The 16,691-nt window shown below is 43.7% G+C and overlaps 1 protein-coding gene across 5 annotated transcripts in view; it reads left to right on the top strand.

Annotated features, from left to right (window-relative positions):
* The window catches only part of LOC135510695 (neurexin-2-like), a 977,907-nt gene that overhangs the window by 588,009 nt on the left and 373,207 nt on the right, over positions 1–16,691 (top strand). For all 5 annotated transcript variants that reach the window (XM_064931818.1, XM_064931817.1, XM_064931819.1 and 2 more), the window contains one exon: positions 4,931–5,050. In XM_064931818.1, coding sequence (XP_064787890.1) covers positions 4,931–5,050 — 120 coding nt within the window. The remainder of the gene's footprint in view (positions 1–4,930; positions 5,051–16,691) is intronic.

Raw genomic sequence — 16,691 nt, 5'->3', positions numbered from 1 at the left:
AGAGGACAGATTTACACCAGTCTAATGTCCATTGCTCGTGTTTCTTGTCCCAAGCAAGTATCTTCTTATTATTGGTGTCCTTTAGTAATGGTTTCTTTGCAGCAATTCAACCATGAAGGCCTGATTCACGTAGTCTCCTCTTGGCAGTTGACGTTGAGATGTGACTGTTACTTGAACTCTGTGAAGCATTTATTTGGGCTGCAATTTCTGAGGTTGATAACTCTAATAAACTTACTTTCCTGTGGCGATCCTCATGAGATCCAGTTTCATCATAGCGCTTGATCGTTTTTGGGACTACACTTAAAGATATTTTCAAATGTTTTGCATTGACTGACCTCCAGTCTCTTCGCTTATTTGATCTGTTCTTGCCATAATATGGATTGGTATTTTACCAAATAGGGCTATCTTCTGTCTACCACCCCTACCTTGTCACAACACAACTGAGAGAATGACACGAGTGTACAAAGCTGTCATCAAGGCAAAGGGAGGTTACTTTGAAGAAACTCAAATATAAAATATATTTTTTTATATGTTTTACACTTTTTTGGTTACTATATGTTCCATATGTGTTATTTCATAGTTTTGATGTCTTCACTATTATTCTACAATGTAGAAAATAGTAAAAAAATAAAGAAAAGGTAGGTATGTCCCAACTTTTGACTGGTACTGTATATATTTGTATGTGTGTCAATTTCTACCAGCACACCCAACCGAAATATTGCCCAGCCCATCTGGCATTTGCCAGAAGTGCCAGATGGCCAATCCACCCCTGACATTCACCTAGACTAACTTAGCAGACTTTATCATCCCATTTCAAGCTATTTTCTCCTCCCAGTCTCATCATACACAGGTGATTCTGAAGTTTGACACCTGCAGTAACGCATAGGTCCTTAGCTTCGTCTGTAATAGCCAGATATATAATTAGACCCTCAGACTCGGCGCTCGACTCCTTTTTTTTTAGTCCCAGCTCTTTCCCATAAAACCTACAGAAGGTATCTCTGTTTCTGTTATTGTCAGCCACCCTGTAGCGCTCACTGTGCAGTTTACAAGGACCACAGAGAGTAACTGTGGTAGCACCAGTTTCAGGCAGGGCAGGGCATTAGGTTTCTTGGAGGTGACACTATGAGAAATCAAGGAGCCTAGCATTGAGATTTTGAGATCCGCCATATTTCTTAAATAGTTGCAGCGTTGTTTGTGTATATTTTACAAAGTTATCATACTTTTTATACCTTTTATTATCCTTTTTAATTTGGAACTTTGCATTGTACTGTGAAACTGTTTGAGGTGCTAAAATCCCGTTTGAAAACCTGCATTTTTAGCTTGTTCTTTAATTAACGAGGCCTTTGTGTTTTATGTGCTTTTGATTCAAGTATTTTATTGCTTTGTGTTTTTTCTTGTTTATCTTGCGATAAGTGTGTGGCTAAATAAAGTTTGATTTGATATTGGATCTTTAATTGTTGGCATGACAAGAATCATGTGCACTGGGGGATAAGAATGAGGACAAGGTGATAAGAGCTACGGTAATAGCATGAGTAAAGATGCATGTCCTTCCATGGCTCACTGGTCAAAGTCTGTTTTTATCATGACTTCTCAATACTGAACTTCTACTTGTTATCATTAGAACTTCTGACACACATTTACACACTTGGGAAAAAGGCCATTTTACGCAGTGCCTAAACTCCTCCATCCTGCATTTGGAAGGGGCTCAGCTTTTCTGGCTGGACGGACGTCACCGGTATTGTGGTGTCTCTGGCGGCTAGTTAATTGTGTTTGTGACACCTGCAGGCTGTGGCGGCAGCAGCGTTCACACTGTCTGATTTCCCAGAGGTCTCGCTGCCGCTCCGATTCTAAACGCAAACGCTGCCACCTCTGCCTGCCAGCCTGGCTTATTACCTGCCTACAGTTATACGGCGTAATTACTTCCGTTTTTAGAAGAGATCTAAAACTGCATTAGGCTATCACATATACTCCCTTAAAATCTCAAACGGCAGGTTGCAAGAGGTAACAATAAGTTTCATAGCATCAACTACTCTTTTCACGGAATTGTTTCCCCATAGCCTGACAACAAAAACCAGTAGAACGTTTCAACTCAGTAGAAGCCAATACAAATGGCTATTGATGGTGTAGCCTAGTGGCAGATGTGGTTGTGCTTTAGCCAATTCTTCCTTTCATGTCTCCGTTGTCATGTCCGTTGTCCTGTCAAACATAAAGGGCTATAGCATGACAACAACACAACAAAGGACATTGAGTTGGCAAAAGCATGCACAGCTCTGCAACCGGACTATTTGTAATGCACACTCCAACAGTAGCCAGACCCTCTGTTCAATATGTCAGGCCAAGGCCGGTCCTCCAGACCAGCTCAGTGGAGCAGGTGGATCAGGAGTTGGAACCAGAGTTTAGTGGTCAGAGGTTGACCTCTATGGCTGCATCCCCAGACATCCAGCAGGGTCAATGGGGCAACTTGTTCTCCTGTAGCTCCCTGACTCCCTCTACTCCCTCCCTACAGCAGCGAGAGCAGAGAGCTTCAGCCTTTGGCTTAACGACTGTTCACTCTGTGTTCTTCACTATGCTGAGTTGCTGACTCACGTCTGGGATTTGGGAGGAAGACCGAGGAAGGTGAGAGAAAGGATAGGGAAGGCGGGGGGAGTGAGAGAGAGAGAGGGAGGGAGGGAGTCAGAGGGTGGGTGGAGGGAGGCTATTCCCAGATGTCTCATTCTCTCCCAAGCTGTTAGTTCCAGATACAGGTGTCACATTGTTACGCAGGGTTGAGATGTGTGTTAAGGCAGGTTACACAGTAAGGCTGTTAGCGCCCTAGCAGGTAGAATGCTACTCATTCTACCAAACTCCTTTAATAAAACACAGCTACAGATTTAACAGACGGGGGGTTCATGCCTCGCTCCAAAAGAAATGTCAATAAGTTTACAACTGCTCACACCGAAACACAAGGCAATTCAATGACACGTTTACAACTCTACTGCTCCCACCGAAACACGAGGCATTTCAATGACACGTTTACAACTCTACTGCTCCCACCGAAACACGAGGCATTTCAATGACAAGTTCACAACTCCATACTCTATACACTATAAACTCAAGTCTAAACTATATGCACTGGTTGAGGTAGCAGCTGATCGATAGCGGAGAGAAGTGCAACTCTGTGATAATATTGTGATTGACTTCAGTAATAATTACAGCAATATGTTTAATTAGAGCCTCTGGGATTCTTGTATTAAGCACTGATTGATGGAGTAATCACTGCACTGGGTAATTAAAAACATGAACTGATAAAATGGAGACATCTCATTTGAAGTGTCCATTTTGGAATAACGTTGAGGAAATGGCTGGCGCTCTCATGAATTTGACTTTTTTTTTTTTTGGTTAATTGGGCTGCTCTTAAAATGTGTAAATAGTAACATGTTTTGTTTATCTCTTGAAACAAGTATGGCATTGCAAGTACATCCTTGCAAGTGCACAAGTCAGTTTATAATAAACAACGCTTTACGTAGCTTCCTCACGTTTTTTTTATCACTTTATTTTAAAGCACCAACCATTTGAACAAAAAAAGTACCAATATACCTTTATTATAAGGCAGACTATAGGACGTGCCGCTATTATTCTTGCCATTCTCCCCTCGACCTCTCATCATCAAGCTGTTTTCGCCTGCCGCTGACTGGATGCTTTTTGTTTTGTCGCCCCATTCTCTGTAAACCCTGGACCCCTGGGCACCGACGGTCATACCACACTCAAAGTCGCTTCGGCCATTCGTTTGGACCATTCTAATGTTCAATCGAACACTAACTGAATGCCTGTCTACCTGCTTTACATAGCAATCCGTGGCCGCGTGACTCACTGTGTGTAGGAGCAAACCATTTTGGTGAACGGGGTGGTGTACCCAATAAACTGGCCATTTATTATGTATGTGAAAATGGTCCGTTTCTATGTTTTGTAGTAAAAAAAAGAGAGGAAGATAAGTGTTTCCAATGACATCATCGGTGTGCATCATTTGATTTTAACATATTCTGAGGAGGCTTTGCCTACTAATTGTCTGCTACTGTAATTGGTTGATGATATCATTGGAAACACAAATGTTCCTTTTGTATTTTTTTTTATAGAAAACATACAAACTCCTAATTTTCCCACATGTTGATGTTGATGTTGGTGCTGGAGATGACGAATATGAAGTTGACCGTTTTTACAATTTCCCTTCAAAGGTTGCAGACATAGAAGGTCTACCACCTGCATGACAATTAGCCACCTATGGTTTTCTTTTGGTCATCGCTAATCTAAAGCATTAGCAGGTATTAATGGATCTAATAACCAAGTCACAGTTGCTTTGAATACCACCCGGCTAACATTTCATTCACTTATCACTCTAACGTGCTCGGAATTCCAATGAGAAATTACAATAGTGGCTTTTTAGAATTGGAGAATTGTCATTGTTGAATAAGTCCATCTTTTCATTTACATTAATTCAACCCCCCCCCCACCCCCACAATTTCATATTCAAGTTGACAAATATGCCTCCCAGTTTCATGACCGCCTGTAATCAAGGTTTTAACCCAGAATAAATATCAAACGCAAACTTTTTAACCACCAGCCTCGATGAAGTCAGTATCAACAAAATGACCTGTGCTATGCATATGATTACAGTTATTGCCCTATATTCCCATATGGACATAAAGAGGGCTTTATGTATTGAACGTGTTCCCCCTGAGCATCCTGAGAACCTACAGTGGGATTACAGTTTGCCTCCTTAGGTGCCTGCCCACATCGGCCAAAAGAAAACAGTAGGGCTGTGTATGTTGACAACTAAACAGCCTTAGGATTCCTGCTTTAAAGTTGTTTCCCAAATGTCCTTACATACATTTGCATAACAGGCGTATGTGTGCGTGTTGTATATTGACCCCTGTGTTCCAATCCGTCCCTCCAGGACCAAGCACCACCTGTACGGAGGACTCCTGCTACAATCAGGGCGTGTGTCTCCAGCAGTGGGAGGGCTTCTCCTGCGACTGCACCATGACGTCCTATGGAGGCTCCTTCTGTAGCGACCGTGAGTACAACAACCCCATCTGTCGCCGACACACCACCGCGCCGGGTTGTATGTATGTATGCCGTGTGAAGGTTGTGTTTGTTGTAGGGCTTCTGGTGGATCGCGTTGGCTTGGTCACGGAGATGTAGGTGACTTTCAAAAGGTGTTTATATGTCGTGTTTGGTTTTGTAGACTATTTTAGGTCTAATGTTTACTAACTCTTTAGCGCTTCCCTAGTGGGCACATGGAGAGATTTACACTTGTTTGTACGAGAGAGAGTTGACATTCTATCCATGACCCCTACAGGATAAATGAATCTAGAACCGGGACAGAGGGACAAGGTCAAAGGTTAATAGAGCAGTGGGCCTACTGCTTTGTAAGCTTGTTAAGGAGTTAAGCTCAGATCCATAATCAATTGACCTCCCTCTCCCTTCAAACCCCCTTTGAACACTCCCTCGTAACTTGCCCTATGACACGTTGAGGGTAGAAAAATGTGCCTAGCCCAGGGAGTTGTGTGTCGTTTGTGTAGTCAACGTTCGTTAGAGAGACGATGATTGGCTGTGACAGTCGGGCACTGATTAGGACCAGGCTGTGGCAGTGGGTTCGCTCCAGGAAGAGGGAGAAAAGGGGGACGAGGCAGAGGAAGAGAGGAGGACGATAACGTCTGCCTGTGAACGACAGCCACGCGGAGATAAACAGAGATCCCATCCCTAGCTCCTTGAAAGATAAGAGGGCGAGAGAGGGGAGGAGGGGGGGGAGAGGGAGGCACGCTGATGCCTTTGCTCTCCTTGCTCTGCTCAGAGACCGTGGGGGTATTAGTAAGTTTAATATCCTGATTTCTTTAAAGATTGGAGAGATAGGCGTGTGTGGCACTGAGCCAGATTGAGGCCTCGCACTACTTGCTCGAAACGCCCAGAACCGGCCAATGAGGCTAGTGAGCGGATGTGTGTGTGTTTGTGTGTGTGTATAGAGAGAGAGAGAGATGAGAGAGTGATCCCTCCAGCAGCCAGCCCTACTGTAGGTCTCTTCACATTTACAAGCAACCAAAATATCTCCCAGAGATCAAGCTCGTTCAATAGCAATGGCTACCACATGACATAGCACGCAGTAAAACATTGTATCAAGTCTATTCACCAACCCCCTAACCAAGAGAATATCGACGTTGACATTAGCTTGTCTAATCGTATCCTCTAAAGTGCAGAGCTGAGACGGGCAAGGCAGTGACTGAGGAGTGAGGACTAACACTGAGGGAGTCATTTAGCTCTGATTAAACCAGTTGTATGGACTGAATGTCTAATGGAAGTCTTCCATCAATCACTGAGCACAGAACACAGTCACTAGACCACGAGACCTAGCTAATAACCTTGTCTCTTTATTTACCGACCATTGCTTTAGCGGAGAAGGAACATAAAGTGTATAAAATTTATTACAATACTTATTTTTCAAGGGCAAGGGCTTTTTTCCCCATCAAATTTGATTTTAAGACGTTGTATAAGTGATGTCTGGCTCAATTGACTAACGGTCTGTCTTTTTCGGGATTTCTCAGACGCATTCGTTAAACTGGGAGTATCATTGGCTGCTGGCTAGGTCTCCCCTCTCCCCTCACTTTTTATAAGGTTGAATATTTGCATGCTCTGTTGGGTATCACTGTTGTATTCCTGTCTGTGTTTCCTCCGTAGCCCCACAATTAGCGTCTCTTCATTCTAAAAAGCCGAAGAGTCTTCCTTTACAGCCATCTTTGAGAAGAGGCAGATGAATCGTACTTTCACTTGAACATACCCGTTCTCCATGATGTTCAAGTGCCTGCTCTATCACGTTATTCTTCCAGCACAGAACTCTGCCCAACCTTGTTACGGTGTTTTGAAGACTTCTATCCTTCAGCTATCTTGGCTTATACAACATTGTTTTGAAGACTGAATGTGTCACTTTTCAAGGAATTTTCCTTCAAGCGTCTTGGCCAACATAAGGTAGGAGTGTCTAAGGGTCGAGCCACTGACGTTATCCATCTCTTTGTGCCTGTACATGCCATTGTGAATTCCAAAACACTAATGGTTTAGAAGTGTATAGTAACTGCTTTGAAGACATGTTTGGTTTACAATAGACTCTTAATAGGGCATGCTTCTTCTCCTGGATTTTCTTTATAATCCACATCTCATTGTGGTATGTGTCCACAAATAACTGGCTCGCCATTGGTTTGAAAATAATCACTTTTTCATCGATAACATGTATTATGCTTTTCAAAGACTTAATTGTTGAACATTTGAATAGCTTTTAAGGCATCTAAAGTTGATGATTACTTTAAACACACATGACATCCACCCAGGCATCCTCAGCAGTGCCACTTGAAGTTATTTTAGGTGATTTTAAAGCTGGACACCTGCAGTTACTCCTTTGCTAAAAACGGAGTTGGTGTATGTTTAGTATTCTACGGTGCGTGTGTGTGTGTGTGTTTAGTATCCTGCAGAGTGTGTGTGTTTAGTATCCTGCAGAGTGTGTGTGTGTGTGTGTGTGTGTGTGTGTGTGTGTGTGTGTGTGTGTGTGTGTGTGTGGTCTCTGGTGGTGCGTTTTTGGTGCATAAAGGGTCGGTCTGGGACGTACTCTGCTGCAGCTGTGCAGGTGGCCTCTCTGTATCCATCCCATTCAACTGAGAGAACGGATGTGTCTGATCTGAAGGCAGCTAGGTTGAAATGCACCTGATAATAAAATGCATCTCACAAGTATCGCCGCACGCGTGACTGCGCTCTTTATCACATGCACACCATCAGTCAAAGACTAGCAATTATGTTATCTAACCGTTCCACACAGTTGCATACTGAGACACACAGGCACACACTCACGTGCACGCACACACACACACACACACACACACACATCGACCCCCACTGCTCCCCTTTCCACCCACCCACACACATCCCCTTACCGGCCCTAAAAAGAGAGATGAAAATCAATTGAATTTCCCTCAAAGAAGAATAAAGAATTAGAATAGGAAAGGCAGGCCATTTTCACTGCAGCCGGAGTCTTAAATTAACATAATGATTCTCCCTGGCCCGCTCCCCTTGCTCTTTGTGGCTGCCCAGACCCTCTTGTTGGCTGTAAAGAGGAGCGAGGCCTGAACTGTGGGAGCCAGTGTGTGTGACTGTGTGTGTGTGTGTGTGTGACTGTGTGTGTGTGTGTAAGACCCCCACCCGGCGCCCTCTATCACTTCAGCCAGATGGCTGCAGAGGAGATGAGCCTCGCTCAATTTGAAAGGGGTGGGCTAGACCTCCCCCCTACACACACACTGGTTGGTAGAGAGGCAGATGCACAGCGAGATAATATTCATTTGTTTCCGACTTCTAATATTTCCGAGGCTTCTTTTCTAAATGATCTTCAAATTTCAAGAGTGCACTCAATTAGAATCCTACGCTAGCCTGGATGTCAAAAAGCATTTGTTGCTCCACTCACTGTTTATGAATATATTTGAGGCATATGAATGGTTACTGCAAAACTGCCGCGAGAGACTGCTGTTGTAAGCTATTTACCACACGATATTTGACAGTGATGGTTATAATTTTAGGATTTAGGATTTTTATTAGGATCCCCATTAGCCGGTGCCAATTAGCCAGTGCCAATAGTCTTCCTGGGGTCCGATGATGATATTTCCCACAAACTCCTATAAATGCCACGGAAACACAACGCCTGGACAAAAACAACACATATAGACCTTTTCAGGGTTGAATTATATTCCTGGTATTTTACAATTGTTCCACCCCCCAAGAAAAAAATCACTTTTCTCTTACCCACCAAACCGGAAGTGTCATTCAAAAGCATTATAAAGCATATAAATATGTCTGGATTTGATTGGAGCTTTGATAAGCATGAAAACTTAAACCTGATGCTACCGGAGCCTGATGAGCCATAGATGAAATACATGTTATGAGCCCTACATGAATGACTATTGATTGTGCCAATATCCAATACATACTGTATATGATATAGGCTACTGCACATTACGCACGATAGAAAAACATAGAAGCCCATACGGTAGGTGTACTGTAGCTAGCTATATGCTCTCTTGGGGAAATGAATGAAACTAGCTCAACTAGGCTAATCTTTTTTGATGTGAACTGTATCACTGCATTGCATTGTACTGTGTTACTGTATATGGACAGGAATTAGGCACATCGTTTAAACCATGATAAAGCAGAAGAGAACATGTGATTCTGGTGCAGCACGTGCGGACTACAAAGGTACAAGTATAGGCTTTGCGAATTTTATTCGAATTGCGAAATATAAATCGGGCCTATTTGTACAATTAGTAGGCGGACACATAGTATTCCCCCTAATGCTATTAGCCTCTCTCCTCTTTCTCTCTCTCTCCCTCTCTATTGTTGCTTCATTCCTTCCTCGCTTTCAACAGTTATAAGTGTTGTTGTCCTTGTCTTCATCATTCTAATGACACCCTTGAAGAATGTAGGACTAGAATTAGATGCAGAAGGCTTTAACGTCTCTTCACACAGAGTGACTGGTTAGGGGTCTGAATAAATAACTGCTATAGCCTACCGCCATCGCGTGCTCGCTCTTCTTTCAAACTACCCACGAGTTCTATTGGCTGTATTTAAGATTCAGCAAAAAAAGAGGGTCCCTCTTGGGTCCCTCTTCGAATAGCCTATTGGTATAAGAAATGGAAAAAAAAAAAAGATTTCCAACATGTTATTCTATTCTAGCTTTTCTTGCATGGGACTCCAAGAGCTAAGTAGCATTGTTTAAGGAGCGAGGCCAGCAGAGCACAAGTGCGTGCGTATTGCGCAAGAGACAGAGGCTATAAGTTAGAGGCTTATTGTGCATAACCCATCATTAATTAGCTAAATATAAGGCTCATACTGCATAGAACATTGTCTAGAACATCTATATATAGGGCTAGATATCAATCTAGAACACGATTCACTATTTTGGATGCAATTGGAGTTGACGGAGAGAGTGAGCACGTGCACTGATTTTAAAGCAACAATATTAGAGGGATAAGCTGTTTTAAACTCTGGAGTTGCAATTAGAACAATTACAGTCTTTACAATTAAAAAATCAAGGTCACCCCGAAAGCCAGATGGGAGATGGATAAATTAGATGCACATTTGGTCTTTATATTACTGTAGCATAGGCTAAGCTGCAGCAAATGCAGGCCTATCTGTCACAAAAAAAAAATAGTTACCCTGATGAGATGATACTGTGGGTCTACATGCATTGTCAAGTGTGCGCCATACTGAGATGGGCTGTCTGTCCCCACCCTGAGTGTTGATGATTCATCATGCAGAGGCCGTAGAGAATCCACATTTCGACGTTGCATATAATTGAACAGTTCAATTTCACGCCACGCTGTTTACATCAATAATTATTCTAACGTACCGGTTTCTCTCAGTTATTTATCCCAGGCAAAAGGGAGTGGTTGTGTAAATCCTGGTAGATCTCAGTAGACTAGGTTTCCTTCCATTCAACCCTTGTCCATTTGTCAAACAGGGAAAGAGTCCACCGTGTCATTTAGAGATGCATCCCGGTGGAGATCCTCTAGTTTTTTTTTGTTCTGTAGAGGTGTGTTGTTTATGTTATTAGGGAGTTGCTCTGTTTGACAGACCCGCCATGTTGAGATGAAGAGACTGACTCATATGGACGGCTGATATCTCTGTTGGATGAGCGTGTGGGGAGGAGAGACGCAACGGCAATTGGTTAGCGTGCCGCTTCCACATGCCACCGCACATGTTGTGCTCACACACACATACACACACACACACACACACACACACACACACACACACACACACACACACACACACACACACACACACACACACACACACACACACACACACACACACACACACACTCAGTGAGCAAACTTGTGTTATTCAGAGGAAGTGTCAGGTGATTGACTGGTCCATTTGTCGGTGCATAGCGTATAAGTGGAACACTTGTTATTCTACAGTTTAAGTAACTGAATCAGACAGCACCGTTTGGAAGTGCATGCAATTTGTGGCTTAGGTTTCAGCTTTCGGTGCGCGTGGGTGGTTGTCTGTGCATGTGTGCGTGCATGTCTACACCCCATCATCCTAACCTGATGTTGCTATCTCTTAATTTCCTCCCACACATGTTTATCTCTACGGTTCTCAGGTGGCGTGTACGTAGCGCTTGTTAGGAATGACAAGCCTGGCCTTGTTAGTCACCGGTGTTGAGGGGATCCTTTTGTTTTGCAGCCGCTCATGGATTTGATGACCTGTTGTTTTTCCACTCTCAGTCCTTCAGGGATAGCATCAATGGAGAATACTTTGTGTGGTGTGTTTGTGCGTGCGCAGGTTCAGTTATGTCTGCACGTGTGTTTGCATGGTGCATTGTTTTAATGAAGCCGGCTGCTTGTGCGCCGTGCCTTCTAGCATACTAAATGTGCCGCCTGTCGGTCAGCAATACCCCAGTTCTCAGACTCACTCTTCTCTCCACCTTCTTCGCTCTTCCCTCCATCTCTCCCTGCTTCCATGAGGCCCTCCAGCTTCCTCTCCTCAGTGAGCGTATTGTCATGGTTAGCCTGCGGGTGTAGAAGATGATTTGGGAGAGTGGTGATGTAGCTTACCCTGTGACATGTGTAAATGCATAGGCCCAGAATCAGTCCAGCTGGGCTAATAGTGGAGTCTATATGGTCTATAGGGAAAAGATTGGTAGTAACAGCCTTTTAACAGCAATAACTCCCACAAACCAGCAGCAGCATCACTCTCTCCCTCTCAGCAGTCTCTCTCTCTCTTGATCAGAGCTGATTATTGATGCATGCAGCATCATGCCTAGCTGACAGGAATCATTGACTGATCATCGCTGGGTCTCATTCCCCTCCAACTAAACTGGGACGTCTCTCAAAGTGGCCAATCTTCTCCTGAGAGGCCTGAAATGAAATAGATTCATTCGAGAGGTCAGATCTCTCGTCTCTGTCTCTGTCATTTGAAATTTGAGCCGAACATTTGCAGCCGTACTCTATTCAGATGAAGGTCAATGCGACCTTAATGGGGAACGCAGAGCCTGGACACTCGTTGGCACAAGAGAGTATAAAGAGATATTATTAGTATTGTATGTGTCCATCTTCCCCTTTAAAACAGAATAGTGAACACTGAAGACATTAGTAGACAGGGTTGTGAGTCAGAAAGCCACTCCCCCAGAAACCCTGAAACAATAAAGACACACTTCTCACCAAATCTGTGTAAAGGGATTAGCACCATCACACATATTTCTTTCTTTCTTTCTCTTTCTTTCTTTCTTGTTCTTTCTTTCTTTCTTTTTCTTTCTTTCCTTCTTTCTTTTTTTCTTTCTTTCTTTCTTTCTTTCTTTTTCTTTTCTTTTTTCTTTTTCTTTCTTTCTTTCTTTCACTATCTTTCTGTCCTCACATCCCTCTTCTCTCTCCTGTTCCCCTCCTCATCTCGTTGATGTTGTTTATATTCCCGCCACTGGTCATGTCTTTTCCAGTGCATTTGTTAGACGGGGCGCCCACACCCAGCAATTATCAAGCTGCTCATTTGGTGAAAAACCCGGCGTGGTCCACTCGTAATTGCGTGGCTGTAGTTTTTCAGAGGACTGTGAATACAACCAACACAAAGTTTGTATTGCGAGAATCTTTTAGAACAAAAAAAATCGACAGCGAAGGGGTCACTATCATGGTGACTCGGCAGGTTAGCAAAGCTAGCGTCAGTCCAACCGTGTTCTCGGAGTGTACGACTGAACGCAGACCTCCAAACAAAAAGGCCCAGGTTCTAGGCTCCTCTGTCTGGCTTTGTGGCGAAATGAAATGAAATTGTGGCGATTTACAAGTCACCATGGCCTAATTACTAAACTGATTGCTTCTAAACCGTAACACGTATTAAAGTGCAATAAATGGCGGAGGTAATTGCTTCAAGACCCCCCCCCCTCCCCCCTCCACTCCACTAGTGATATCAAAGGCATAGCGTCTCAATACACAGTGAAAAGGAGAAGGGAGGGAAGAGAGAAAAAAATGAAAGGGGTGTAAGAAAACAGCGGGAAAGCAATTATTTCTAGTAGCACTCGGCTCGCATGTGTTATATTAGTCAATTGCGTTTGTTGCGGTTTGTAGATCACAGCGTCAAACTTCTGATTAGTGAGAGTGCCAGAGCTGGATGGCTGTCGTATGAATACTACATGTGTGTGTGTGTGCGCACACACACACACACACACACACACACACACACACACACACACACACACACACACACACACACACACACACACACACACACACACACACACACACACACACCATTCCGTGGCTAAGGATGGGGTAGACAATTTTTTTCATTATGTGTGTGCTTTCTCGCCTTAAAATTCTACCTGAGCATTAGATGGGTATATCAGGCAAAGAAACCCTCTCCTTTCCTCCACTCAAGGCTTCTCTAGTTCTTCAATTCCCTGCATTTTTGCCATGTAACAGGATCATGGATATTTGACGTTACTTTCTACAGAAACAAACTTTCATGTGCCTTAATTACAAACTCGTATAGGTTCTGTAAATATGAAAAAAAGGTTAAATTACTAGCCTAGTTTAATTAACCAAGGAGAAAGCACTTACCTATATAATGAGAAAGACATGATCCTTCCTTGCCAGCCATGATTGGCTGAGATAATGGAGTTGGACATGCCAAGAGATGAGTCCTGATTGGTCTGTCACATCACAGGCATCTGTCTATAACTGTAACTGAGGACTTGGTGGACTGTACATTCTTCAGGTTAGGTCATGTGCTCGCTCCCGAGAGCTGGTAAGGGCAATGATGACAAGACAGAGAATTAGAGTCGTACAGTGTTTTGTACACTCAGTATGCACATGATACAATCTCTAATTCACCGTACTATAAACAATATGCATGTAATAATAACATGTCGGCAATGGCTTACTGCTACACGAGACAATACAGCGCCAGACAACGTGACTCCCATAATTAGAGATCAAAGGGGAAGCTGCCGCACAAATTCTACAAAGCATAGCACCGTAACAGGGCTACAACTGCAGAATTAAATACAGGATGGCTGGAACTCTGTAGCTTGACTTCTCTCACTTCCCTCCAACGTCTTCTCTTAGCAGGAGATCGCCAAGCATGATCTGCTCCACTTTACCGGTCCTATCACTCTGATATGATGAACTTCTATCTATTCTACTATAACTACTATTTCTCCATAGCCTTTATTCCCATAGCAGAATGGGGGTTTCCCTGGTGAGTATTGTATATAGATCATCTTTGGCAGTGAAGATTTTTTTGGAAAGATCTAGCTAATGGACAACTGGAAAAAGGGTTACTACAGCCCTCAAAAACATTGCTGCCCTGAATTGTACTGGTGCTATCAACCAAAGCTCAGTGGGAGAAAGTGACTACTTTATGGAGGACAGTGACATGCTGAATTCGTAAAGAGATGGGTGTGACTAAGGCTTAATAGGGTGTGAACGTTGCTGCCTAGCATAAAACGGACAGAGCACGTGTGAAAATCTCTCAAGGCAGCATCATTTCCCCACATTTCCTGCAACAACATGTACCATTTTGAAGCCCTGAGTCTGTACATGAATTATTATGATTTTTGGGGGGTATTTTGCCCCCTTTTTCTCCCCAATTTTGCGATATCCAATTACGATCTTGTCTCTTTGCTGCAACTCCCCAACAGGCTCGGGAGAGGTGAAGGTCGAGTCATGCGTTCTCCGAAATGTGACACACCAAATCACGCTTCTTTAACACCCGCCCGCTTAACCCGGAAGCCAGCCGCACCAATGTGTCAGAGGAAACACCGTTTAACTGACGACAGAGGTCAGCCTGCAGGTGCACCGGCTCACCACAAGGGGTCGCTAGAGTGCAATGAGAGAATGTAAAGCTTCCCCTGGCAAAACCCTCCCCTAACCCGGACGACACTGTGCAAATTGTGCGCTGCCCTATGGGAGTCTCAGTCATGGCCGGTTGTGACACGGCCTGGGATCAAACCCGGTTGTGATACATTGAGATGCAGTGCCTTAGAGCGCTGCGCCACTCGGGAGCCATAAATGACCATAGATGGCCAGTCCTTGCATCCATAGCGCTGTGTATGAATTTTAGATTGGTTACATTTCTCTAGCCTCATCCCTCAGCTTTATACCGAAACAGTGGCAGGGAATATCCACTATGTTTCAACTGCTGATTGGCCATTTAAGCTCACATATAGGTGTTGTGTCACATTTGGGAGGTTGTCCTGGTTGCTTGCCACTGCATTATATTAAATAAATAAAATAAATATACGTTTTAAGTGTGCATCTGTACAGAAAATAGCTCTCTCACTCTCTTGGTGATCAACTCCTACAACCAAAATTGCAAAAATGACTGTTGATTTCATTCATTTGCTTTTGGGGAGTGGGCTCAATTATCGAGTATTGTTCGTAGAGCAGTTAAGGCAGACAACCGGAACTTCATCGTCTTGCATCACTGCCACATTCACCTGTTATGAGCCTCTATAGGATATTTTACCTAATTGATTTTGAAAAGTGATTTTTCGCCGTCGCTGACAAGCGCCGGTCTACAGCCGCTGACAAGCGCCTGTCCACAGCATATGCAAACAGCCGATACAGGCGGATTCAGTGGAATGCTACACAGCCCATGTAGCAACAACAACAAAAAGTCTCTTATCGTAAACACACAGTGTTTTATTGAAATAACGTGACGACGTCACCAACCTCAGAGGGATGATACAATGACAATATGAACAGCCCATCACTCATGGCTTTCTTACACTATGTAGCTCAATTCCACGTTTTCCTCAGCTACTATCCAAATTTAGGGCAGAATGCATCAGACGTCAGCACCTTCCTTTGTGTGTAGAAGAGACTCCGAGTGGGAGGCTGTCGATCAAGCGGCAGGCATACACCTTTCTCTCTTTTCAGAGGAGAGGAGGATGAATGTGCAAATAAAGGAGGGACGGAAGGAGGAGGCCGGAGGGATGGAGCGTCCCTGACGTCAGTGTCATTTAGGATGCCCAGCAACGGGCCATTCAGTAGGTAAGAAATGATTGAGAGCTTTCATCATTTCTCCTCTTTTTCCCCTCTTTCCTTTTTGTCGCTTCAAGCATTTTGTTGAGACCCCCTCCCTCCTACACACCAAACGACACATACGCACGGCGTAACAATTACTCACATACACAGGTGCAGCTGGTTAGCGTGATTGGGAATACGCCGTGGCGTCCTGCTAATGCCATTCTTTGCAGAAGGAAGAGACATGAGCCACAGAACACAGGTCTTTACAAACCTCATATTAAATATATAAATACGTCTCCGCAAGAATGCGACTGAAATTGAATTGCCGCTTCAACCTCTTGAGTTAATACCTATTATGTTTATGGAATACATTGCGGTGCTATCATGCCCAGCGTATTAAGTAGCTGTACAGTATGTACGTACCACAAGCAAAACACTGATGACACCACAGCACAGTAGCTTCCCCTAAAAATAATATACAGTGGTGGTAGCTAATGTTCTTTACACTAATATGACTTACTTCTAGGCCCGTTGTCTTCTTATCCAACTCTTTTGTCATAGATTCAGAGCTCTTTAAAGCATTTGAGGTCACTAGACTGTTTATGCTTCAAAGGCACCAGGGTGATTCCACGCCAGTGTGACCCGAAAATGTTTTGAATATAT

This window comes from Oncorhynchus masou, chromosome 23, assembly GCF_036934945.1.
Source record: "Oncorhynchus masou masou isolate Uvic2021 chromosome 23, UVic_Omas_1.1, whole genome shotgun sequence".
Taxonomy (NCBI): Eukaryota; Metazoa; Chordata; class Actinopteri; order Salmoniformes; family Salmonidae; genus Oncorhynchus; species Oncorhynchus masou.
The sequence above is the reverse complement of the archived record's forward strand: the minus strand, read 5'-3'. Positions and strand labels throughout refer to the sequence as shown.